The 27,500-nt window shown below is 34.8% G+C and overlaps 1 protein-coding gene across 1 annotated transcript in view; it reads left to right on the forward strand.

Moving 5' to 3' along the window:
- The window catches only part of ATP9B (ATPase phospholipid transporting 9B (putative)), a 165,464-nt gene that overhangs the window by 102,691 nt on the left and 35,273 nt on the right, over positions 1-27,500 (forward strand). The window contains exons 12-14 of the mRNA XM_026843584.1: positions 7,985-8,145; positions 18,262-18,404; positions 27,015-27,127. Coding sequence (XP_026699385.1) covers positions 7,985-8,145; positions 18,262-18,404; positions 27,015-27,127 — 417 coding nt within the window. The remainder of the gene's footprint in view (positions 1-7,984; positions 8,146-18,261; positions 18,405-27,014; positions 27,128-27,500) is intronic.

Here is a 27,500-nt window from a genome sequence, read left to right on the forward strand (position 1 = left end):
AAAAACATTTCTTCGTAGCCTGTATACAAACAAGATTTTATACTCAAGAATAGGTATGAACAGAGACAAAAGTTTGATGCAGTCAAAATGCTCAAAATGCTGGTATTCTCCTAGATAAAAATAAATTAACTTATGAATTCCCTTCTAATTTTTTCCCTGCATTCCTGAATATTATTATATATAATTATTCATATTCCTTATGAACAGCATTCAGATATAAATGCTTTGAGACAAACTCTGAGATGCTTTGTGATGTATGGTTGTTTAGTTTTTTAAACCTGATTTCCTGTGGAGGAAAACCTAGATAATTGTGTTTGTATGCAGACCTGTGCTGAGACAGGTTGGGTGATGGAGTTGAGGTATACACAGCGGAGGAGGAGGGAGATTCTGGAAGCTCTCCACCAGTTAAATAATTGCTGCATACTACCAGTGGAGATAGTTTTAATTCCATCCTTGTTTTTATTTATTCACTTGCATTTATTGTTGGATCCATCTTCAGAAAGTTGCCTCAGTTGCTTTAGTCAAGTGTGTGTTGTATGTACCATACTACTTCAATTACAGTTCCATGAAGAAAGGTTGTAGCTCAGATTTCCCTGTATTTTTATGGCATAAGCACCAGCTTGACATATGCCACTGTTTCCTAATTAAGGTTTTTTCTGAACTTTCTTGTAACTTTTAAAATAGCAAGATATAATTAAATAAAATTATGTAATTTACATGGAAAGAAATCTTCAAATGTGCTTTTCAGTTTAACCTCGAGTAAGATGGGAGAAAAAACCCTTTTAACTGTCTTTTTAAGCTTACTGTTGATCTGGGTTAAAATGGAATTGTAAAACTTAAGCTTAAAGTTCTTGGGTTCTTGGCTTCATTTATTTAATTGAATTCTTAATGGAAAAACTGCCATGTGTGTTTTGATAACCTTAGCTCTGACCTCTCTTCCCCCAGCCCTGTTGTGAGATAAACTCTTTAAGAAATCTCTGCTAATAGCTTAATCTAGGTAGTCTACGAGAAGCTGAGTTACTAACACCTTTTTAATATGAAGTAAGCAAATGTTGGATTTTTTTAAATACATGTTTTTAAGTGTGTGCTTAATTTTTAAAATGTCTTTGAAAAAGCTACAAGGTTCTCATACCACTCGTGAAATCTTACTAAACATACAGTGTGACATAATATATATAAAACATGAATTTAGGCCCTACAGTGACAAAAATAATTGTGTGCAGCTTTCCATATGGAAAAAAGTTATTTAGATCAGTCAGCTGCATGGTCTGAAGTCTAGATATTAGAATTCCCAGAATTTACAGAACTGAAAGAGCTATCTGTTACTATCAATTTGTTAGGAACCTTATATGATTGTGTTTCTTGAAGGAAGTAGTACCTCGTACTGAGCTATTTCATTTATTTATATAATTGCAAATTCTACACTAAAAACTTTGAAACCAGTTCTCTCCATGCTAGTTTTGCAGTTACTTTGACAAACCTAATTATTTTCAGCTAAGAGAGAGTAAGCCATGTTTTTTTCAATCTACTCAGATTTGAAAAAATGCTATCTCCACTGAGTGTGTTTTAATAAGTGTGTAATGTGTAAAAGCTGCTTATTCAGTATTCTGACCATTAAAAATACTGATTACATGACAGTATGCTAGATAAATCTTGTTGAAGCTGGTGATGATCAATACCTTAAAGAAGATATAACAAGCATTTGTGAAAGATACAGATGAAATATAAATCTGAAGATAGTGTTCTAGTGTAAAATCAAACATCTTTAAATCCTGATCTTCTTTTCCCCTAGAATTCCATGTCTTACCCATTTTGATCAGATGTAGGGAGGATTGTGAAACTCTCAGTGTCTTCTGTATGGAATCTTGTGTACCTAGATTGTTTTAAATTGAAAAAATTGATGTCTTTAAGAGTTCACTGTGTGAATGCTTTTGGTTGTTGAAGTCTCCAATATGACTGGTTATCTTAGATTATTGAAGTAATTATTATAAATTGATGGGTGGTGGAGGAGCGTATGTTACTAATACAACACAGTCCCTATATGGATGCCAGGATTTAAGAAGCCATTTACCTTTTCAGTTTCTTAATATGCTCCGTACACATTTTTATCATTCTTGTATGTGATAAATATGTACCAAAGTCAGAGAACATATGGTCCCACAGCATGTGACTACTGGCACCTTAAGGTGCAAGTCTGTAACCATGTAAGAGTATATGAAGTGTAACTTTTTGCTAAGGAAATATAATAGTTTCAGTACACAATCTGAGTTGTCAAAGTCCTTCGAATAATTAATTCAGAACATTTCAAGCTACACGAGGTAAATGCTGTCGGCCGAGGAAGATGATACAGAAATAGAGGTCGCCTTGTAAAGTAAAGGTACAGTGCTGTGCTTGGTACTGCATTACCGACAGAGAGCTTTTGAAAACAGTAGCTAACACCAATCTTGAGCACCCTCTGCTGACCAAACGATACATGGCATTTCTTTAACTCATGTCTCCTTTTTTAGCTTTCAGTCAAATTGGAGCAAAATACTGAAATAAGGTCGAGGCGCATATCAATTAATTGGCTTCACTGTTATATATAAAGACGGATTCTGAAAAGAGACATCAGGCTGGAGAATATTTAGAGACATTTGGACAGTTGAGCAAACTGCAAAAGAATTAATGAAAACCAGATTTATAGTCAACTGGATATTAAGAATAGGTCACCTTCAGTTTCTCTCATTTTGATCTTGTGAAACATGTTTCACTACCGATAGAGTACTGAAAAAGAAGACATACTTAAGGTTATGAAATCTGTGGCCAGTATTTGTCAAAATGAGTCCCTTCAAGCAATTGAGTCCACTATTTAAGTACAATTGTGGATGTAGCTCACATTTTTGTTGTAGTAGACTGAACTAGAGAGGGTTAAGCACCTCTAAAAATCTGGAAAGGACTTTCAAGTTTCACTTTGAGTATCCAAACTCAAATCATGTTGACTCTGGAAAAGGCAAGGATGATAAATAGGAATAAAGGAGGCAGAAACAGTCTTTGAGTCTTCATTTTCTTTTAGCCATATAGATATTGCTAGCTACAAAAGGGAATTTTGTTTCTTAAAGTGATTAGTTTGTTTCAAGCATAGGTTTAGGAATAGTCTGTTGTAAAACCAGACAAGTCAGAAGGGTAATTTCAAACTGTAATACATGTATTTAGTTTTTAAGAGCATTTAAACCTCGGGTTTTGAATATGCATCAAAACTTTCAAAGAAAATTATCTACTTGCAGCTTACTCTTCTTCCTTTGGATGATAATGGTGTATTTCTTCTTGAGTTTTAAAATATTTCTATTGTTTTAAGCGCCAATCTGTTGGATATGGGCTGTTTCTTGTAAGAATATAGACAAGTAATTTGTTTTGTTGGGGATACAATGGATGCTAAATATCTAAAAATGTTTCTTGAAATCAGTGTAGAATTGATGTAATTCAATTCCATAAACCTGCAATATTAATGTAATGCCAGATATTTTAGTTTGGTCAGAGTGATGCTGGGTTGCATTAAAGCTAGCATGAGGATACATGCATTGTTTTTGACAAAGAAAATACAGAAAATGCTACTGGAATCAATTCTCATTATTATTTTTGCATAACTGCACTGGAGTGGACTAAAAAACTAAAGTTTATTTCACTTTTGCTAAGTCAGGTAGAACACCCCCACACACCACCACGATTATTGCTCTAATTCTAAAATGAATAAAACCTGTTATAGGTTTTTAGTGCTTCAGAAAATGTTTTCAAGGTTTGTCATTGTTAAACCAGTGATTGGGATATTTGAAAATATGAGAGAAAATATGAAAATATGTGAGAAAAAACAGGAATAGGTGACTTTTTTCACTAAATTTTCACTTTATATCAGTGTTTTCTACTGCTTCAAAAAATGAGTAAGATAGTGATTAAAAAGTGTAACATCCTGTATGCAGGATTTGGTGGGGTTTATGCTAATCAGGATAGACTTGTAGAGAAACATATTTGTCAGACCAGTACTTGAGTACAGTGAATTAAGGAAAGATACTTCCTAAATTTGGAATTCACATGCTTTACTTGTTTTGATTTGTTGTTACATTGGCTATATTGTTTACCTGGATTGCTGAGCAGTAAACATTTGATTCATAAGAATATCCTTAGAACTAGGAGACTTAACAAAGCAGCTGCATTGACAGATTCCAGAGTTGCTGTACATGCTTTTAGTATCAAAGATTAAGGTAAGCAGATAATGATGCCTCTCTTTGTTTAGTTTTTAAACACAGATTAATAATCTGTTATTTCCAGGGACTATAGGAAAGGTTTGACAGATTACTTAAACAAGCCATAGGGGTTCAGATATATGCAGCTAACGTTATGTAGTAGTCTATGTAAAAAAAAAAAAAAAAAAAAAAAAAAAAAAAAAAAAAAAAGTATAAATTATTAAATTCTAGGAATCATTTTTTCTTAGGCAAAGCTTAGTTTTGTTAGCCCAAAGATGAAAGATATATTATCTAAATTTTAATAATTTTAAATACTTTATTTTTTGTGTAGATGTTACATCTAAATTCAGACTAGAATTATTGAAAACATGAATAGTTGACTAGTATTCGATGTTTAATAAAGTTAAATTCAGAGCACATATTAAGAACAGGAAAGAAAATTTTTATGTTTATGGTGCCAATTAAAGCCAAAGTCTATCTCAAACATACATACCATGAAATTCATTGCAGTCAATATGGTGTTTGTCAGTGCAGAACCACACTGATTACTGAAATATAATTACTTTCGTGGAGGAATTTGGTTGTGGGAGAAGTATCTCATAAGATAGTGCCTTAATACTTCAACAGCATTAAAGTAGGGTGCTGTAGAAATGCTATTTATGAGCAATTATTTCTAATGCACTTTAAACTGTAATTGAATAAAAAGTTACTGCAATAGACTATTTTGAGAAATCTTTACTGTTGTGCAACATTTAATAATTAAATTTTGGATTTCGGTATTCTAGCATTTAAAAATTTTCTCATTTTCCAAGTAATATATATTTTCTAACGTTAGAAGAATTGTTTTATTACTACAATAATAGCTTCAGAGGATAACCTTTCCCAAAAGTTATGCATCTAGAGCAGCAATAGCAATATTACTGTTCATGTTCTACTTCAGTAGTCAGGTTTTTTTATTGCTTTCAACTTTTGCTAATTAATTTAAGATTTTTCTCTATACCTTGTGGCCCAAAATGTGAGATTTAAATCTTTAATCATTCCCTCATTCAAAAATAAAGTATTTTTAAAACTTGTAGAATTTTTTTGGTGCAAGTAATGACATACTTTTTATTGGTGGTATAAACCATTATTTTACTGAGAATCATTAGCTATTTAAAACTTTGTGCATAAATTAAAGAGGAGCTAAATGGATTTGCAGTTGTTGCCATTAGTAGCATTTTAGATTATACAGGCAATTATTGCGTTCATTATTGTAGAGCAGCCCCTTTGCAAAACTATTGTGGTTGTCTTAGACATTATGTACAAATTTTCCCTTGGAGATTAAAATTTCCAGTGGTGTGTTTAATTTTGTTACACAGTTGTTTCAAACAGAACAAATATTATGACAAGTAGAGGAAAATCTGCTTTTCTAATATGGGAAATAGGAATAAATGTGGAAAATTACTCCAATTCTTAACTCATCTATTTCTTATATTGTCAAAATTATTCTGGTTATGAATATTTTCAAAAGGAAAGAAATCGCTTTAAGTTGGTATGTTTTACTAATGCTTTGATAAAAACACAATGTAGTTAAAATGAAGTTTACCCACTTTTCCAATATGCAGGTGAATTTTAGAGAATGTCAGTAAATTTCTACATGAAATGTATCTGGATAATTCACAGTGTTTCATTAGATTGAGTGCAGAAGTTGTTTAAGTGGAAAGGCACAGAATTAAACTAATTAAGTACATTTCAGTACATTGTAGTAACTAATTTTTGAGGAATGGAGAATGCATTTCTATTAAAACTTTGTGTGCCTTCTTAAGTAGGGTTTTGCAATTGCCTTCACTTGCTAGTAAATGAAAATACTAAAATTGACTATGGCCAGTATTATGATCTATATGAAAACGGATGACATTATTAGTAACAAACCAAATGCTCTTGAGCAAGAGATTCATTGTGTGAAAAATTTTCATCATCAAGTTTTTTTATTCTCTTAATAACTCTCCAAATGCATTTTTGTTGGATTCCAAACTTCAGTTCACATCTGTCTTAATCAATTAGAAAGGTATTAATGCTTTGAATTAGCTGCGTATCAGTGTGCAGTGGACTAAATTTAATGTTTCTGTCCAAAAAGTGGCATTCTTTCCAAAGAAGCTCTTTATTCATTTCTATTCTGGGGTGGGGTTTTTACTGGGGGCGGAGGGGGGAGCTGAGGGGAGAGATAGGCTTTCACTACCATGATGCAGGAAAAAAAAGTGTGAGGTAGTGGTTATGCATATTGCAAGACAGTGATTCTTTATTTTATTACAAAAAAAGACCAACTCTAGAAGGCCAGATTAAATCATTCCTTTCACTTTTTAATGGGATTTGGATGAATAGAGTAAAATATGCACTTTGCATTCATTGATAGCATCTTTAGGTTGAGGTAATTGAGTCTTTTTTCCCTGACTGAATGAATAATGACTTCATCTGATCCTCAGCGAGGCCTGAAACTTAGGCTGCCTTTGTCAACGCAAAAAGATCTGGGCTTTGAAACATGCTCTACTTCCCTGGCTTAATTTTTCTTCATTTTAATCCAAAAACCTATTTTTCTCAATAATTCAAGCATAAACTATGTAGTAGTTGAAGCAGCGGAAATTGCAAGATATTTGTTCTCGTTGTGCTGCTTTTTAAATGCAGCTGATAAATCAGCCGCTGTGGTCTTCAGCTGCCTGGTTCTCTAGGGAAGGGAGAGCCCATGTATAAGCAAGATTGTTGGAATTTTTAAGAACTATATTTAAAGTGGTTCTTTTGCAAACTGTTTGTTATCTAAGGGAGTGTTATGTTTTACTGGTATTACTGGCAAGACTTGGAGATAAAAGGGGCATCTGTGACGGGGCCTAGGAAACTCTTACTGACATAATTTTCCCACATATTTTACTGACTACAAGAGCATCCCAAAAAGTGGAGTATAAATACTTAGCTTACAGCATACATTATTGAAATGGTGAGAGTCTTAGTTACATAGCTTAAAAATATTTTTTCATGAGAAAAAGTGGATGAAAGATAGCCTCTCAATGTTTTTGCTAAAATGTTTCTAAATACCTTTTTACTCATGCGAAGTTGAAGCTCTGTTTTACTAGTTTGATTTGAAAATGGATATTCCACTTGATTGTTGGGTTTTGTTATTATATTGAATAATTGAAAGCGTCGTACAATTAAAAAATATTTCTGTGCAATTAGTTCAGATTTACAGACCGGTATGGGAGTATCGTTACAATTTACAGTACACTAGTTATATGAATGAGAAGGTAGCTCTGTCACATTTATCCGTTGATTCTTGAATCGAACAGGATTTTGATCTTCTAGCAGTAAATGAGCAGTAGCTACCCTGCAAGTATAATACACAATGCCAGTATTTTTGCTGCGTGCATGACAAAAAAAATTGTTCCTGCTCATTTGTTCATCTTTAATTGTCATTTCTCCTTGCCCTCCTGTGTTCCTATTTTGGATCAGGAGATGGGGGAGGGATGTGTCAGATGTAAAGGCATTCAGAAGGCCTGCCTGGGACAGTTCACACTGGTTCTGGGAATTGTTATTGTCTTGTGAACAGGGAACAGCTACTGCATGCAAGTATTTGATGATGCAGTTGATGCATAATCAATTGAGTTATCAAAATGCAGTTAATTGTTAAGAGTGCATGGATTTTTAATAGGTAGGAATAAAGCCAATAATAGCTAATTATTTGCATTGCAAAAATGCCAATTTGAGCTCATGGCTAACTTGCTTTATACTTCTTCCTCTAGGTTGGCTTGCTGGACCTGGAGTTGAATCAACTGACCAAAGCCCTGTTTTTGGCTTTAGTTGCACTATCAGTTGTTATGGTAACCTTGCAAGGATTTGTAGGCCCATGGTATCGCAACCTTTTCCGGTTCCTCCTCCTGTTTTCCTATATCATCCCCATCAGGTATGTATAAGAATGAAAGAAAAACAAATGTCTAATTTCACTGAATGTGACTTTCTTGAAATTTATACTTGCTTCTCATTGCAAAGGAAATTGATCTTATCAGGAAGCTGAAGGAGAAGGTGCCAACAAATCTGCTGATTCTTGAAGGATCACTGTACAGAAAACAATACTGTTGTATTTTTTTTTGTATAATGTTCATCTTGCTGGAGTAATCAGGATATCTAATCCTTTACTAGCATAAATGTATTAATAAGGATACAATCTTTGTATATTTGAGAACGTGGTCATAGGAAATGTATTTGAATGAACTCTTAGGTGTATTTTGGAATTCTTATTTTTAATGCTTTAAATACTGAAAATGTTCAATTTCTTTGGCTAAAATACAGACTTTTTACTACAACAATGATTAATTTAAATGGAATGGCTGAATAATGTAGGTGCACTTCTACAGTGAGAGGACTTTTAACATGTGTAACCAAGTAGAGACCTGCCCTGAATTAATTAATTCATTAAGCATGAGTACTGTATATTCAAATTGCAGATAAACTGGAACAGGAAATAATATCTATGTGTGTAATCAAGTCTTCTGTGGACATAGAACTGAGAACAGTGACTCTGAAATGAATTTTTTTTTCCTTGAATGGATATTGCCTTTGCAGAATGGAAATACTCCCTCCTGTTAAAATATCCAGTGTTTAGATTAAGGTGATTGTTAATTTTAGATGCTCTCTGGAACTCCTCAGTTTTTGAGGCATGTCATTCACTAAGCCCAGTGGTAGCAGCAACTAAACTGTAAATAGGCTTAAGACCTATCCCCTCAGGTTTGCACACAATGTTTAAATCCATGTTGTGTAAGGAAAAAAAAAATCCAAACACTACAGGAGGGTTTCATTAGGCATTTTTATCTAAGCTTACATAATGTAGATGTTAATGTGTTCACATTTTTTAAGTACAGGTCTGTGTGAAGGAAAACGTATTATATTTGACCAGTTTGATACTCAGAAAGTATCTGTCTTAAGGTTTTATAATTTAAAGGACCTGTATTTTTATACTCCTTTTGTGTTGCAAGAGCAACTGATTCTCTTTGGAAGTTGAAGAAGAAGGTTCCAGCAAATCTGCTGGGGAGTTGAGGAGATCTCATTGTAGAAAGCAGTCATCTTAGACCAGTTTCCACTTCCTTTAACTGGCTCTTGTTTTTAATTTACATATTCATGTTTCTTTTATGGTATCTTTCTAAACTGTCATTGTCATAACTCCCTTACTGCTTGTATGATGCTGCTGTTCAGGTCATGTCATCATTTCCCTCGCGTGCACATAGTTATTGAGTATTAAGCAACTTATCCATATGAAGAGGCAAAAAATGCTGCATGTAAATGATAAGTCTACATATTGCTGAAAGATGCACTTAATCATCAAAGATATGTAGGGGAAGGGAAAAATGAGCTAAGAGTATAAAGGATCACTTGTCACTCACTGTGTTCTTCCACAATAAACATACTAAGCCAAAACTTATTAAAATAGTTAAAAGACAGATATATCTTTGTTACTGGATGCAAGAGGATTAAGAGCATATAGGTAGCATAAGTAAATTTGACTCTATTGACAGTTCGACATATGCCACTGAAAAACATGTTGATTGAGCAGCTCATTTTCAACTTCAGAGTTGTTTAGTGGACTTGTGGAATAGTTCTTATTGAAAAATAATTTCTAGGATATACCTAAACCCATTTTTCAAGTGCTTGTGGGAGATACTGTACAAAGCACAAGTATTAGAGAATGTGATTGGTTTAGTTCTGAGATGGACCATATAGTTACTCTATGGAAGATCAGACAGGAATCTATCAGAGAATGCTTTTCTCTCTAGAGGTTTATCTGTCTCTCTGCCAACTTTTCTTCAGTTCAAATCGTTCATATATATGGTCACTTCCCACACTGTTAGCAAAATAAAGTAACTCTAGTCATGCCAGTCTTCAGATATAACTACACTTCTCTCCCTCACTTCTGGATGTTAATCATGGAAATGACATACTCTTTAGGCTGTATTTGGAGTGTAAATTCTTGGAGATGAACATTACAAGGCTGATGACACAGAAGCACCAGGTGTTATGTCCTTTCATTATTTTAAAAATAGCTATATGGGGGAAATAATGAACTTTTCACAGGTAAAGGAAGTGGAACATGGGAGATTAGGATTGAGTGGTAGAGGCAAAGCATATCTGAACTCATGCACGCATTAAATGTGTTGATTGATGGTTTTAGAGAATTTGGGACGTTTATAAACATAGAGCTTTTTTGCAGTTCTGTTTGGCTTTTGATTTGCAGGGTAAGGGAAATTCCAGGTATGCAAAAAGAAACTAATTTTCCATGGTCAGACATGTTAGGTGAAGATCATCAGGGAGAGATAACCAACTGTTAGCAGAGTTTAACTGGTCTCTGTGCAGCCTCTCCAATAATTAAGAGGAAGAAGAGCTCTTTTTTTCTCTGGGGAGCAACTAGTTCCTCATGATTCAGTTGCATCCTAAATACTCCTCTAGATCAGTGTTGCTTCACTGTGAGGGGTGTTACTGTGGGGCATGTAAGACTTCAGAAGTATAAACATAAAGCATCTGTAAAAAACCACAACCAACCAACCAACCAAAACCCAAATAAACATCAGCACAGCCAAACAAAAAAGTACCCCAAGCACCAACACCCACACTCCCATGCCCCAACCCCCAAAAGCCCAGCCCACAACATTGCACACGTTCTGTAGTGTACAAGGAATCAAGCAAAATGGAGAAAAAGTAATAGTAAACAAACCTTGAAAGCTTAGCCCAGATTTTAATTGGTTGTGTTAGAACCAGTATGTGTAAAATGTTTTGAACAGCCCTGCACCCTGAGAAACATTTGGCCCTTAAAATTGACTCTTCTGTAACGGACATTTCTTTTTTCCCCTATGAAGGAGGCATAGCGCAGGGAACCTCCATAGGCACTCTGCCTCCCAACAAAGTTAATCTATTTGAATTTCTTAGAATTTATTGGGAAAGGAAGATAGAAAGTAAGTCCTTGACAGACTGTGCAGAACTAAATCTCTCTAGGATTATGCTCACCCGTTCTCTGAGTTTTTCCATGTTTCTCTGCATTCTTAGCCTTTTTTCTGCTTGGCTCTAGCCAGTTTGAGGTGCATTAATGCCTATCCATTGGTTCGTTCAATGTCACTGAGACCATTTCATTACTTGTTTTAAATAAAATCATTAGTCGAAATGCATTGTCCATTAGTTTACAAGATCTTGTCTATATCACCTAGTGCAGTTATTACTTAGCAGGCAGGGGGAGATTGTCTCCTCAGCTATGTCTATGCTGTTACTTTTTGTGATACCAGCATGGAAGTTCTTAGGCCTGAGATGTTTGAGGTTTTTTGTTTGCTTGTTTAAAAGAGTAAAGTCCTTTTGTTGAACAACTTGCATTTTTTTGGATTGTCTATTTTCTGAATGATAAAGGGCAGAGAACAAAAACAGTCATGCTAACGAGAAGTCAGCAGCTCAGATGGGGGAAGATGAGGTTAAAGCTTTTCCATCATTATGCTGTCTTTTCCTGGTTTACCCAGTTTATCACTGTGATTATAGATACATTCTTTTAAATTTTTTATCTCTTTAAAATCAGGCTTACATTTTTATCAGGAGATTTTAATTTCTTTTTGTGTAGAATTGAAGACATTTACCGTACACATTTAAAATTTTGATAGAAATGATGTAAGTCTTGAGGAGTTTTTCCTTCAATTTTTGCAGCTACTAATTTGATCAGTTCTTTTAATTTTAATTTTTTTTTTAAAAAAGCTGCCAGAGAGACAGTTACCAGTACTTGTATTTTTAAGTACAGGGGAACAGAAGAAACTTCAATCAACATGGGATGCAAGATACCCACTCTAAACTACTGAGCTGAAAAACTCAGTGTGTATATGGGTGCAGGAGGCATTACTGGCCTGTTAGAGAGCCTTGCCAAAAAGCAATTACATCCTTTTCCATGCCATTTAGCTGTAGCATCTCTTCAGATCACTTTTGAGCTGCTGTAGTGATCAGTTCAGAACTGACAGCCAATGCCAAAGAAAAGGCTAGCCTCGGGGATGGTAGTGCACCACCAAACTGGATCCCCTCCACCACCAAGTTATGGGACTTCCTTTATTCATTGTCCAGTCTTCTTCAACAACTTGAAAGACAAAGTGGTTGCACTTTGACTTGGGATGTTTTGGTTTTTGTTTTTTAAAAAAAAAAAATGTAGCCAGGAAAGTTTTTCAAGATAATTTAAGCTTAGCCAAGCAGTATTTGTTGAAATTACTGCCTTCTGTATACAGACGTGTGAATCCTGTAGCTGTACATGCTTCTGCTAAGCTGTTAAGAAATGTAAAGGATTTATAATAAAAGAATAAGGTATTGACTGGGGATCTGGTAAAAATGTGTATCATCCAGGCTCTATATTTAGTAGCAGTTCAGAGCTGGATTGACAGGGGCTTAATCAGCCATCTTTTTAGGAGGATCCTTTAGTTTTGTTGTACACTGAAGCTGAAATGTCTTTTGTCTTTTCCTTCAGACACCCTAAGGCTCCTGGGCACTGAGCCATTCTGCCAAAATAAGCTGTCCCAAACATCTGGAAAGAACTGCCTTGCACTTAAGTAGTAAAGTCTTGGGGCACTACCTGGCTCCTGGCTGCTTTTTTCTGGGCCTTTAAGAGGAGCATCTGAAGAAAATCCTTCAAGTTATGTCAGTTTATGTCTGTTTCCAGTGGGCAGTGAGGAAGACACTGCTAGGAAATCTTGTACATGAAATTAATAAATATTTAACTGAATCCCAGATCATACAAATAGGTATATTTGTGTATTCGCGAGATCCAGGGAACTCACACCTATGCAGGACTGTAATGGCTATCTAACAGCAGCAAGCAGCTATGCTGCTTTCAGTCATAGTGTAGTTTGTGCTGTCTTTGTTGGAGCTCTGATCTGTATAACATACACAGGTGAGAGTATCAGGATATGCAGTCTCACATATACAGGCAGAATAGAGATGTGATGCAAACCTTTCAGTGTGAAAAAGCTAAAGAGTTACTCTTAAAGGAGTTTAAGCAGTCCTTACAAATGCCTTTATACCATACCATGATATATAATGCAATCTATATAGAGACTGAAAAATACATGAAGCTTCTTTATGTTTTACAAACTAATTTTGACTTCTTCATGCATCAGGAGCTATGGTGTGTGTGTCTCATTACTAAGAGTAAGTTTTACCCTGCCCAGTATGGTGCTGTACTACTGCTTGAGCTAGCTTTGTGCTTTTCTTACAATGTCTGATATTCATGCTACATAGAGAAAGCACAATCAGTTGAAAAAAAAAAGACATTTTTTAACTGATCTGTTGTGGTAGATATTTTTCCTTTTTAATCTTGTGACATTGCCTATTTGCTCCTAGCTGGTTTTCTGTTTTTAATCTAATAATATTATGGTAAGTAATGCCAAATTTGTCTAGAATACACTAAAAATATTCATGTTGTGAAAATTATTTGTATTAGACATCTACTATTAATATTGTTGCTATTGTGTAAGAAGCTTAAGGAAAGAAGGCATCTGACCTGATAAATGTGAAAATAATAAAGAAACATTTTTAATAGGAAGCATTTATTGTTATTCTGAGCTGCATATTCTATGTCTCTTGTGCCAAGGTGCTTGTTTGACATGCGTTCTACTTGTATTTTGCACTCTGCTATGTTTTCAGCCTGTAAGAAATTCATAGATTAATTTTCTCATTAATTATTTGCTAGTTTTTTCTCCTGAGGTTTTAAGTTCTACCTACGTTACAACATCTAATTATCTGTACCTAGGTTGCATGTGGCCCTTGAAAAACTACACGTGTCACAGTCGCTATAGCAATCCAGTGTTGATACACATTTTTTTGTCACACATACTTAAGCATAAGTGTGTAGGATTGCATTCTCTTTTAAAGTTGCATTCATTGCCTCCTTTTTATATAAAGTGCTGGATGTACCTTCTTTAATTTCCTTTTATATGCGTGTATAATAGACAAAATTTAGAAAAATTAGTTCAGGAGAACTAGTGAGACTGATTTTTATACAAGATCACAGATCTGAGGCTCTTCTTGGGAGTATCAGATAGAGAGCAGAAAACTAACTAAAATGTATATAGTGGGGTAAACACAAAAGGATCATTATATTCAGATTTCCTTTCCAAATAAAATATGGGATTTAGAGGAAATTAAAGGGATGAGTTGTGGGTTGATTTTTATATATTTAGATCTTGATAGAATATTGTATTTAAAAGAAGTAACTTCTGTTTTATTCTATTTTTATTTGTTTAGTGCCAGTTAAGAGTTGTCAGGCTCCAAAAATCACTTTCTGTGAAGATTTAACTTTCCAGGCATGTTGAAATAAAACATGGTTGGTTTTTGACCAGTAATTTTAAAATTATTCCATATCAGTTTATAGATTCTAAATAATGTGTCTGTGTATAGTTTATGGCTGTTTCAAGCAAGTAGGGAGATGGGAAGGTTAAGGGCTGTAGCCATAGGGGACTGGGAAGTCTTGAAAATAAAAAGGCTACATTACAATTACTTAATTTATTTTAAAAATTGAATACCACTTCAAGTACCCATACTGTATCTTGAATTTTGGCAGGGCTTTGTTCTTTGCTATGAAACTTCTGCTTACATACAGAACTGCTCAGGAAGTACTTCATGCCTGCAAAAGCTCAAGTAAAGCTATCATACAATTTTGATCCAGATTCATACTGGAATTTTATTAGGCACAGTATCACTTTGTTCACAAAATTGTCCTTGTTAACTTCGTTAGGCCTTGATTACTTTTCACTGAGTCGTGAAAGGCAGAATGTTTCTGGAGTTTCTAAATGTTTTTGTCTGAAACTTTCTCCATGAAGACCTTTGCTTATTGGCAAATTTGTACATTTTAACTGAAAACCAAAAATCAGGCTTTTTTACAAAGGGACTTAATATCATTACCATTTGGGAAAAAATGAAATTTAAGAGTTCTGTAAATATGAAATTGTTTAACCTAAAACACTACTGATGTTTTTGAGGGAATAAAAGCAAAAGGGTTTAGTCTATAGTAAAAAGCAGTGTGGATTCTGAAATGTTGTGTTACTGATTTGTTCTGAAGCAGAATTGAAGAGGAAATGACACCTTGCTCTTCATGGAATAAATGCCCAAGTTGGATAAAAGTTGCCTTGGGTTTGTCTGCTCTAGGGTAACTAGTGCTGAGGTTGAGAGACAAGAAACTTCACACTGCTATGTTCATTAAATATGCTCATTCTCTGCAACAGCCTTCAAATACCCATATCAACATACTGTTACTAAAGATCACATGTTGATTGGTTTGCTAAAAATGACCATTACTGATGCAACAATGTGCTAATGCTATGTGATGCTGTTCTGTGCATTTTCATTAATAACTGATACATATGGAGTCTTTTAAATTGGAGAAAATTGAGGAGGATTAAAAAACTGGTGAATTTAAAATGGTTTTAGTTATATAATGAGGTTTCGTAAGGTCCACAAAGGATTTATGAGAAATTATAGCTAATACTGTCAAGCACTGAAAGTAGCTTGGTGTTGATTAAGCTTAGTATCTCCTTGTTCTATTGTGTAAAAGTTCTTGGACTTTTCAGTCAAGTATTTCTATCCATTCCTGTGAAGTTCTGTTGGAGACATTTATAGTTTTGAAAGCAAACTCGGGATTAGTAGGCTTTGGTCATTTTTAGTGTTACATGATATCCGTAATGTGTTAGGTGAAGGATATCAGAGCAGGTTACAGTGTACAAATTTTAGAATTAATACTAAAAATCTATCAGTAGCCCTCATTTTTTTTCCTTATTTTATTCCTGTTTAATTCTTTATTCATCTTAACAATTCAGGCATATACCCAATATCTTTCTGTGTGCCAGAAAGCTGTCTTGGATTATACAAGTCACTGGGGAGATGTTATTTCTCTGGAGGCCAGTGGTGCCAGCTTTCTATTAGGTCCATCAGCATAAAGTGGGTACACTCTGTTCCACTTAGCAGTGTATGCTGGAAAGCTCGGGTAATTCCTGAAATGCCTCAGTGCTTTGAAATACAGATTTCTCCTCACCACTCAGCAAGAGAAGCTGTCTTTTTTCTTTTTTTTTTTTCTTACCTTTAAACTATATTCAAGTGAGATTAAATGCATGTATAGAGTGTTTACAACATCAAAAACAGGTAACACACACACTTACAAAAGGTGCAAGTGAAGATAATGAACTGCACTTCAGCTTTAAGATTTTTCTCATTTAATCTCACTGAAGTGGATTTTTTCCTATCTGGATGACTTTGTAGGTCTCCATTGGTAGAGCAGCCATGTGAATTTCCCTCTTTGTGTGCCATGTACCTGAGATTGCTGCCTTAAATAGAGCTTTCATCACAGAATTTCTGTCTTGGTAGCCCTGGCAGAAAAAAAAAATATTTATATCCCAAATGCCTCTTTTAAGTGGGGTGATGAGCAGCTTTCATCCTTCACTTACCCTCCTTACTTCTGGCTAGAGCAACTGTCTAGCTATACGTGTTTCTTGAGCTAGACAGCATCCTTTGTACTTGACTGGCAAACTAGCAAGTTCTTATCCCTAAGAGGAGTAAAACTTTTGCTTTTCCTTCTAGTGATTGATACATATCTCAGTGTGAAGTGTTACACTGATTCTTATATTCCCTCTAACTCTGCAAGTTAACAGACATAATACAAGTACTGGTTGCTCATTACTGGCTCTGGATTGAGTACAACAGGGTAAAATTGTAGTTAACCAGTGTGAGGCAAGTGACTTCTGGTATTTTACTCCTTGTTTTACTGTAATATTTTTCAATAAAAAGAATCTGGTAGAGGAGTCCTTCTGTTGTCCTATTTTTTTTTTTTCTATATTTGTGTGTCTGAAGACAGCTGAAGTTAGGTATGATATTGCAAAACTAATTGGGGTATATCACCAGGTAGAAGGATGGTTTCCTCCTGCTGCTGATTTTAACGGGAAAATAAGAGCAAGTTAAAGGACAAAATACTATCTTGAATGGTCAAGAATCTTGTTTCTTTTTGTTGTGGAACATGTGTTGTCTTCTGCTGTACAAATTCAGGAAAGAGGGGATGTGTAATAAACTGGGGTTTTTTTCAGTGTGCGTTGAAACTTCAGATGTTCTCACAATTCTAGTTAAATGCATCTTTTCTTTATGGGGTATTGCAGTTTGATTCACTGTTCCCTCCACTGTTACCTCAGATAATTCACAACCAAGTCTGTTACTGTGATTGCAAAATGACAGATGAAAACTGTGACTGCTGTTTGGGTTATGCCGTAAACCAGCACTTCAGGACTGTTAAAAAAAGGTCTGAAGTATGTTAGCAGTATTTTGACCTTGAGATATACCTGTGAACATTTTTAAGAGTCATGTTACTGTAAACCTGTTATTAAACTTTGGGACTGAGTCCTGTGCCCTGGGCAAATTAGCTGGATATAGTTCACATAGCCACTGTCCTACCTGTTTTTTTCAGTATTTCTGTTAGAGCAGGGTCAACAGAAATCAACATGTCGCTTGACTTCAAAACTACAAGAGAAGTTGAGAAATGTAGTTATGTAGTTATATACTTTGCTAAAGAAAAGTAGTTTTTTACAAAACTGACTTGAAGGGTACAAAAATATTTGTACTTTCATGTCATAAAGAAAACATAGATGTTGTGAGGGGTTTTAACAGATAAAAACTGACTTGAATAGGGATTGGGTCTTGTTTATGATAAAGTGTATATAATATTATATGTGTAAGCGTAGCAATGTAATTATGTCAAGAATCTGTACAAAGTGTTGCAGTCTGTCTCATGCAGAAGGCATGGTGCTGCATTTGTTTGTATTGCAATAGCTTCTAAGAGTCTGAGATGGAGCTTGAATTTCTAATGTGATACATACTCTACAAACACATAAAAGCATTGTTTCAAAATTTTTGTGGCATATACTTAAACATCTTAAAGAATCTTTTTCAGGTATCCTAAAAAGAGCTTCTAGTTTTAATTTTATGTTATAACTTTCACTTTGCCTAATACTCACGCTGATTACGGTATAAATTTCCTTTGCAGTTTACGTGTGAACTTGGACATGGGTAAGGCAGCCTATGGGTGGATGATTATGAAAGATGACAATATTCCTGGAACAGTTGTTCGAACTAGCACCATACCAGAAGAGTTGGGACGATTAGTTTATTTACTAACGGATAAAACAGGTATATCAGGTTATAATTCTGAAATGTGATGACTTTTCTAGAATTTCTAAACTTTATTTGACTATCTTAATGTAAGAGTAGAATTAGACTGCTGATTTTTATTTTCCTCTAAAATTTTAAGCGTGTGCTTGAGGACTTTTGTACCGGTGCCTGTAGGCTTAGGTAGGCCAGTCCTTACACGTGAAAGTTAGTATTTGGCAGTAATTTGATTTATTCTGGTGGGAACACTCCTGCTATAGTAACAGAACACTGGATAGCATTAGTAAGAGTACCATATATCTTACTCTGAAAAGACTCGGGATTAGCGCTCAGGATGCTATTTTATTCTGCACCTCATTTCTGTTGCAATATTGTATTATAATAAAGTTAAGAATGGCCTTTGAGAGAGCAAGTAATTTCTGAAACAAGTCATAAGAACAGCCTCCAAAATGACATGTTATCCCCATAAAGTCAGTTACTCCTTACTTCACAAACACCAGTTCTACAGCTGATTTCATTTTCATAACTATAGCATGTTCCTATACCTGACCTAGTATCCTGGAAAACCCAGCCCTTACCAGGATCACAAGGTAGGTAAGTGTGTGAAGAAGTAATAGCTTGCGCTGTGCTGCTGTCTGCCATTAGTCTTACCGTGCTGTTAGTTCTAGATGTATTTAAGTAATCTTAAAGTTTATTTTGAGAAATATCTTCATAGATAATAAGTTAAATTCTCTAGGAAATACAATATTTCTTCTCCTTTCGTCATTCTTTCTGAGACTGAATAAATCAGTTCTGGTAAATGTACTGGGTTTTTTTTAAGGAGCTGAATTTTTGAACTAAGGAAGCTGTTTCTCAAACAGCTGAATACATTTTTTAGTAGTTCTAAGTAAAATAGTTCAAAATGGTGAAAAAGCATTTGGGGGGAGGGGGCAGGAGTTGGTCTATGTTATACTGTTCAGAGAGCATAATACAGAGTTTACATCTGCTTCTGTTTGAAACAGTTCCACATTCTCTCCCATGCTGAATGCTTCCATTACTGTATATTTTGAAATGAAATGTAAATTTAATATATTGTCATATTTTTTTAAAACACACTTTCATTTTTTTTCTATAGGTACATATGTTACCCTGTACACTTCTGAATGCTATTCTTCTATTTCCTAAAAGATAAAGACAACTGCCACCTTTCTTAGCACGTAGAAAAGCGTATTGCTAATTACAGTGTGGTAATTCTTCAAAGCAAGTGAACAGTTCTTCTTTTAACAAGTTTTATTTCAGTTAGCTAATGATTTGTATGCTATTTGAAACTGCTTATTGTTTTTAATTGCACCCTTCATCATGATAATTTATGTAACTGAGTGCTGTCTTATCAAAGGCTTGAAATATGTAATTTACAGCATATGTTTGGAAAAAGAAGTATGTTCAAAAATAATGAATTTTCAAAACAATGCGGTAGAGTTCATTTGCCCAAAGCACTACTTTGTAATCAAAACCAACGTATACTTCTTAAACTTTTCTGATAGAAAATCTAGTTACCATACCAAACTGGAAATGCAGTTCAAGTGTTAGACAGCACTGCAATTTTTGAGGCTTGCAAATAAAATGCTAACAGTTCATTCACCAACTCTGCAATGCAGGAATTATACTCTTACTCTGGTGACCAGTTTATATTCTGAGGCACAAATATGAGTGTATTGCTGCCTTTTCCTCAAGGTGTATGTGCCTACTACCCTGTTTGAGAAATAGAAGATTGTTTGAAAAATAAATTTTTAAAAAGTTGTTGCGGTTCTACTTTGAGAAAAACAACCAATACACTTAAACTAATACAACAGTAATTAAAAACACAGGTTTTCTCCTTATTTTTTTTTTAACTTAAAATTTAGTGATACTGGGTTTTTAAAAGCAAAAAATACTGTGTTACATCTATAAAGCTTTGAAAGGATACATTTGCATATACAAAGAGAAACAACCTTGTTTTGCTTCTAATTGTTTTCTGGGGGGTTTTTTTCAACCCACATCATGCCACTTGCAATCACAGTAGTTCTGGTTTATTTTAAGAAGAAGCACTTGTATTCTGGCCTTTCAGAGAGCATATTTAAGAGGGGTTAAATAGACAAATGTTAAAAAGCTTTTACCAGCAAATGTGTTTATAAGTAGTTTGGCAGATTGCTAGCATTCTACCTCAAAGGCTTTTCAGAGCACTGAAGTCTACTGGAGGAAGATCTGAATCTGTAAGTTAATGATGAAAAAATGAAAATAAAAGGAGTATTCTAGGGCAGTAGTTCCAATATGACTTGGACTGACAGTCAGCAGTCCCACCCTATGCACTTTTATCCAAGTGTTAGCTGAAAGCTGATGTAAGTGAAAATAAGCCTGGAGTCCAGCAGACATCACCAGCTTCAGAACGCTGACCACAGCCTTGCAGGCCACGCTGCTCTTCAGATTGCAATGAGGAACAATGCTCAATGTCATTAGTCTTAAATTCCTGCAAATTTTAAACTGTTTTTAATTCTGGACAAACACGTAGCCAATATACTTTTTACCTGAGTATATTGATAGTTGCTTCTAGTTTCCTTTCCCGAATAAATTTGGTCTCATTCTACATTTTATCATAAATGTGAAATACACTGTTGAGTAATGAACAGAATCTGTACAGTTAATCCATGATTGCCTCTGCATGATTATACATTGTTCATGAGAGCTGACTTCAGTACTTTTGCGCTTGAATTTTCAGTTCTAGTCATAGAAACCAGTTGATTCTGTTCTTCTGCCCCTTCAAGGCTTGGCTGTCAGAGAAAGAAGAGAACCAGTTTTGTAGCTCTCTCCAAGTGGGTGCTACTAAAAAGCAGGACTAAAAGGCTGATCTCGTTAAATGCAAACAGGTGAAGTTTTTCTCAGTGTCGAAAATGAAAGGGAAACCAGAGAACTGTCCACAAAAATCTTATATTGTGGTCCAAGCTTCACTGGAAATGATTGAGAATTAGTTGTTGAGTCTAAGGAGCATTGCATTACTAACGTAATTGCAAGGTAGTCCTTTGTATGATTGTAAATTGGGTTTGTGCTTCATCAATAAGCTTTTTGACAAGAAGCGTCCATCACAGTGGCTCTCTCATTTGCCACAGTAGAATAGAAAATGAAGTATCCCAATAATTGCATTATAGTTTCCTTATTGTGGGACAAGAAAGCAATGTGGTATAATTAGGTTTGATTGGAGTGCATGTTTCCGGTAAGATCTGAAATTAATGATGTTGCTATAGTGACACATCTGCGGCCACCAGTGCGTGAAACATAAAGTAATTCATTCGACAAGAGAAGACATCTGTTAACTGCAAGGATGCAGAGCATATTGACACTGACCAGAAATACTAGACGTTATGTGATAAATGAACAAATGATGCTGAAACAGGAGGACAGATAATTTGTACTTAATCTGCTGGGAGAACTTTAATCTTCTCACTGGTTGCATTTGACAATGCCATTGTTTAAAGAACAATGCTGCAGAGAACTCATAAATTTTAAAACTTAACTCAGGGTGCAGCCTATTAAAGCAATACATTAATTCCTTTGTTAGGGAGTTTTTATCTTCATGTAGAACAAAGCCATTACTAAAAACACCCACTAAAACAACAGGTTTTTTAGGACTCACATTTTAATTATAGCATCCATTACCCAAAATGCCATGTTGTTTGGACTTGAATCACATATAAGTTTGACAGAAAGGCGTCATCCATTATGGCGGGGAGGGGGGTGTGGGGTGGAACACGGTTACAGGAGGGGAGCAGCTTCCAGTATTTTCCATGGGCAGATGAGCATGATATCTTGACCTCTCTGGGGTACAAAAAGATTCTAATAATGAAAGAAAAATAAAAATACTTAGCAATATTTATGAATGATTTTGTTGCTTAGGATGTAGGATGGCAAACCTTTTGCTGTTCACAAGTACCAAAGTATTCAGCTAAAACAAACATGTAGAGTCTTCCAAGCATGGTTATTTACTAATGCATACACTTGTATTTGATTTCTGTAATTAACATTTTAGCGGGTGTTTGGACCAATTGAGATACTTAACAGATATAATAGTTGAACAGATGCATAGAGCAATGGGATTCTTGATTTTCTGGTAAACCCATGTTTTAGACGATAGTGTATATGGGCTTTTTCATTAAATGTGCCTAATGTAAGGTACTATTAGAATAGTGAATTTCAGTAATTGTTTCTGAAAATTAATCTTTTAAGGTATACTTTAATTGAGTCTTTATCTGTTCAACATAAGCTACCACAGAGAAGTAGTGATTAAAAAAATGCTAATAGAATGTTTCCTCACTTCATTTTGATGGATATTCACACTATTGCCCTTACACTTACTCTATGATTTTTAGTACCACTAAGGTTGCAGGGTGAGTAGAGCAGACTAGCAATTGAAAGTTTTGATGGAGAGATCCTACAGGAAACTTCCAGACGTGCACTCAAAGTAGGTCTGTCAAAGGAATCCTTACTTTGTGGCTTCTGTTGGACTCCCATGGGCTGAAAATGCACAGTGTAGCCAGTGAGCATGGATGTCACTCTTGGATATTGCTGTCATTCTTGTGGGAACCAGAAGATGCAGAGGAAATAGCTACTGCTATTCATGACTGTGTTAACTTGTTACCTCTACTGTTACCTTCTGCCCAGGATGGAATAACCTCCTCTTTGTCTTTGCCCTCATTCTTAATGGGTTTTACTGGGATTTGTCTGGTTTGAGGTTTTGTGGGAGTTATGTTTATGGCCAGTTGGTAAGTGAGCAGACATGTAGCATATATGTGTTTACCATGAGTGTTTTCATTTTCTTTTTAAGTTTTATACCAGGTTATGTTTATTTCAATGGTTCATATAAAGAATTTATATCTCCAGATTGTTGCCAACAGTCTCATTATTAAGAGCATTGGGCCTGATCTCCCTTAAAGTTTCCATAGAAATGTTCACATTTACACAGCCTTTTATTTGCTGTTTAAGCAAATAGCTCAAACCAAGTACTCATATTTTTATTAAAAGTTACTCATTCTCTCAATTTCTCAAAAAGTTATTAATTTTTATGCTGTAAATGTTTTCTTGCTTTTATGTTTTGGTCTTTTTAGATTGTTGATATCGGTCCAAATTACCATCTAGTAATATATGATGAGAAAGATCTGCATCTGCTTCTCAAAAACAAAATAAAAAAACTACTGCTCTGTTGTGAATCACATCTGTTGCCACCCAGGGAATGATGCCTTCAGGACTTTTTCCTTAGAAATTAATTTCCTCTTTGCCTGCTTTACTCTGTGTTTAATGATACAATTGTAGGGGGGGGAGCTCTTGGCTTCATTAAAGAACATACTAAATTTTTCTTCAGCAATTGTATACTAACTTTTTGTCAGGATATTTTCCTTGTATTGTACCTGCGTTTCAGGGCAGAGATTAAGAATGTATAATAGTATTAGTATTTCATATATTCATTAGCATAATTTCTGGAAGCTTTTCTAAAATAAGCTTTTTTTAATCTACTAACTTCATATTAGCCATGATCTGAAAGTGTGGAATTGATAAGCAGGTCTTGAAAAAGCATTATTAAAAATAGAAAGCTCTTTCACTGTTCTGTATTATGACCTTGAGCAGACTAGAGAGCTCAGTTTTGGGTTGCTTTTCATTCTTAAGTGGGCTATATTAGAAAATCTACCTCTAGATATTTGGAGGGCTTGCATTGTGAAAGATCTGGGGTTTTTGTCATGGTGTATTAGTCTTCAACTGAAAAACCAAATGTAAGACAGAACTGCTGCTAAAGTTAAAATGTGACTGATAGTCACCATTTAATATCTGGAACAAGTTGTTGGGAATGTTTCTGTCCTATTTCGGTATTTCATTCATTAGGAGAATGTTAAAGTAAATTCTAAATTTATATACATGGTGAAATTTCCATGTGGATGACTGAAAAAGGTGTATTTTGATTTGCCACAGAAACTTTTAGGAGCTCTTTCATAAATGCAGCTACTCTTTTTTGTCTAATAAGATGTCCAGTTTATTGTGACTATTGTTGAAAGCCTTACACTAGCCTTAAGAAGCATGAGCAAACTGTAATTGTTGTTTGTTCTTTCCTTTCTTTGTTTTTTTTAGTCTTCTTTTTTAATTACAATTTTGTGTAGCAGATACAGGTGTTTTTATAGCCTCTTTTTGTATGTCATAGATGTTTCCTATTACTGTAGCTGATAAAAAGGCTGGTATAAGTAATATATATGATGTGAGCATTGAATCAGAATTGCCAGAATGGTTATTTTTGTCTTTATAAGTATAGATTCTTTTTCCTCTTGCATTTTTCCTAAACCTCCTTCCCTGGCTTCTGATTGTTGCAGGATAGGAAGATCCATACTTTTCTGCTCAGAAGCTTTTCTTTTCTACTTGCTGAGAAGGGGTTTGGGGGGAGGGAACACACAAATTTTCCACCTATCTACCTTTCCCTCACCATGCATGATTTGGAGTTGGACTGATTTAATACTGTCAGAAGAAATAATCTTTCCATATAATAATCATAGGGCTAATTTTGTTTCCTGCTCAGTTCTCCCAAGCAGCAATTACAGAACTAGTGGGAAGCAGATTTGACAGTTGCCTGCTGTCTCAAGTTTTGAGTAGCATTTAGTTTCACAACTCCTAGGGAATGTTTATTTTAATTCAAAGGCTTGGCACAGCTAAGGGCAGTGAGAGGGTATTAGTATGACTGGAAAGTAAGGAAGGTGATGGAGATTTACTTGGAAATTTCTTGCAATAAACATTGCTGAACAAAGTGGGTGGGTTTGGGTTTTGGTTTGAGGGGTTTTTTTTAGAAATTAAGATTTTAGTCTCATGTTTGTTAGTGGAAACTTTCATGTTTCTCGTGCAAACTAATGATTGTATTTTTCTAGTCTGTTATTAAAGTAAAAAATTTCATTAAATTTAACAAAAGGACTCAAAGTACAGCTTTCTAAAGACAGAACTTCTCACGGTTTTCTAAGACTACTGTAAAAACAAAATAATCTTCTTATCCCTTGTAAAAAAAGTAACAAAAAAATTCTGACTTGCTAATTCTAGAGATCAGGAACTTCGTCTTTCTGGGCTGTTTTCCAACCTTGGGAATATTCTAATTCTCATGTGAATTTTTCATAATGTTATGCATATTCTGTGGAGAATTTATGTATTTAACATAAGCCTTATTTTAAATATTTTAAAAGGGTTTTTTTTTTTTTCATAGTCATATTATTTGACATCCTCAACAACATGTAAGGAAGAGTGAATGGGAAGTGTAATTTTTTATGGTAGAGGGGGAATTTGGAATGATCATCTAGTGCTGATAATTTAGGAAAACATGATCTGATAGTGCAGTATGATGGTACAACAATTGGGATGAAGTGTCACTGTACAGATATTACCAGGGAGTAGGAGTAGTAGACATCTTAAGTATAACTGAGAAAGATGACAGACTTTTACAGCCCTACCGAATCTTTGAAGATTACTAATCGTTCTTTCCCATTAGATGCATAAACTGGATGCTAACTGTCCAAACAGTTCTGTTTTCCAGATAGTAATTATAGCATATGTCATGCTTTTAGTCTTCTCTCTTGTGGCTTACTGTGTATTTTGGCATACTGGGACAAAGACATGATATAAAAATAGATAAATAGAATTAATATGAAATAATTTATTCTGCAGTTTTTATTTATAGATAATTATCATATGCTCCGCATTAAAAATATTGTAGAAGCTTCAAGAATGTAACTTTTGGTACCATGTTCTGTTTACTTATTTAATCATCAAATTTATATATTTTAATGACCCAAAACTGTATAGTTAAATAGAAGAATAACTTTATACTATATTAATTTAACTTAGTAACCATAGAAAAGAAGCTTTAGGAAGGGTCATAATCAAAATAATCTTTTGTAAATTGACCATGGGAAGCCAGGCGGTAGTGATCTCTTTTCTGCCTGATGTGCACCATCATGGAAGGCTGAAGCCCCCACCCCTCAATTAGAGAACCCAGAGGCTGTGACTCTTTGGCAGAGGTGGATGCAAAGTGTCAGTCTGTGACTGATACCCTGTAGTTTCCTACAAATGTAAAGTGAGCTCTGAAAACACTGATTTTATTTTTTCTGGCTTATTCTGGTTGGAGGCTAAATCTAACACATTTGGAAGTGAATTTAGGTCTTAATGACTTACTTAAGATAACACTAAATGCACCCTTTGCCAGAAAGTCTCCCTTTGTACATGAAGTGCAGGATATCTGTATGAATTTGGCAGGTTGGGGTTTTGTTTTTGTTTTAGATTTTCTGGTACATGGTATAAACTCTTGCATTGACTTTTGAGAGTCAGTTCCATCCAGATTCTGCATTTTCTGTCTTTCATATGAAAAATTCTTGCCTTTTTTCAAGCTTGTATATTTAGTTGTGTTGGCAGAATCAGCTTGAAGGTGGAACCAGTGATTTCTTCTAGTATGACTAACTGATCTTTCACCACAAATATTCATTTTATTAACTAAACTGATGATAACTCATGATTCATTCCTTCTTTCCAAAAGAAAGGTTTGGGGAGGTTTTTTGTGGCCTCATGGTATTTTTTGCTGCTGTGTGATACACTACTTCTTTGTTACAGGAACACTTACGCAGAATGAGATGGTATTTAAGCGCCTCCACCTAGGTACTGTGTCCTATGGAACAGACACAATGGATGAAATTCAGAGTCATATTATAAACTCTTATTCACAGGTATCTCATTTCATAAATTATTTACCTTTAATACTGAGATATTTTTAAACACCATTGAAGTATTATTGTTACTAATTATGTCTAGAAATTTGAGATGCTATGAAAGTTCTTTCATTTGTAAGTATCTCTTAACAAATACGATGAAAGGGAAAAATGTGAGACAGTATGTAGTTCTCTCCTGATTCTGATGTTCCTTGTAATACCCACTTAAAGGAGTTTACTTTTCTATTCCCCACTAGCAGAAATCTGTGTTAACCTATGTAATGCAGTCCTTCTCCTGCCAAGTGATCTAGGCATAAGCTATTCGTTATTGAGACTACAAATCGCAAGTAAGCATCCAGAACAAGATGAACGGAATTGGATCTTTGAAGAT

Source organism: Athene cunicularia, assembly GCF_003259725.1.
Source record: "Athene cunicularia isolate RWA chromosome 2 unlocalized genomic scaffold, athCun1 chr2_part1, whole genome shotgun sequence".
Lineage (NCBI taxonomy): Eukaryota > Metazoa > Chordata > Aves > Strigiformes > Strigidae > Athene > Athene cunicularia.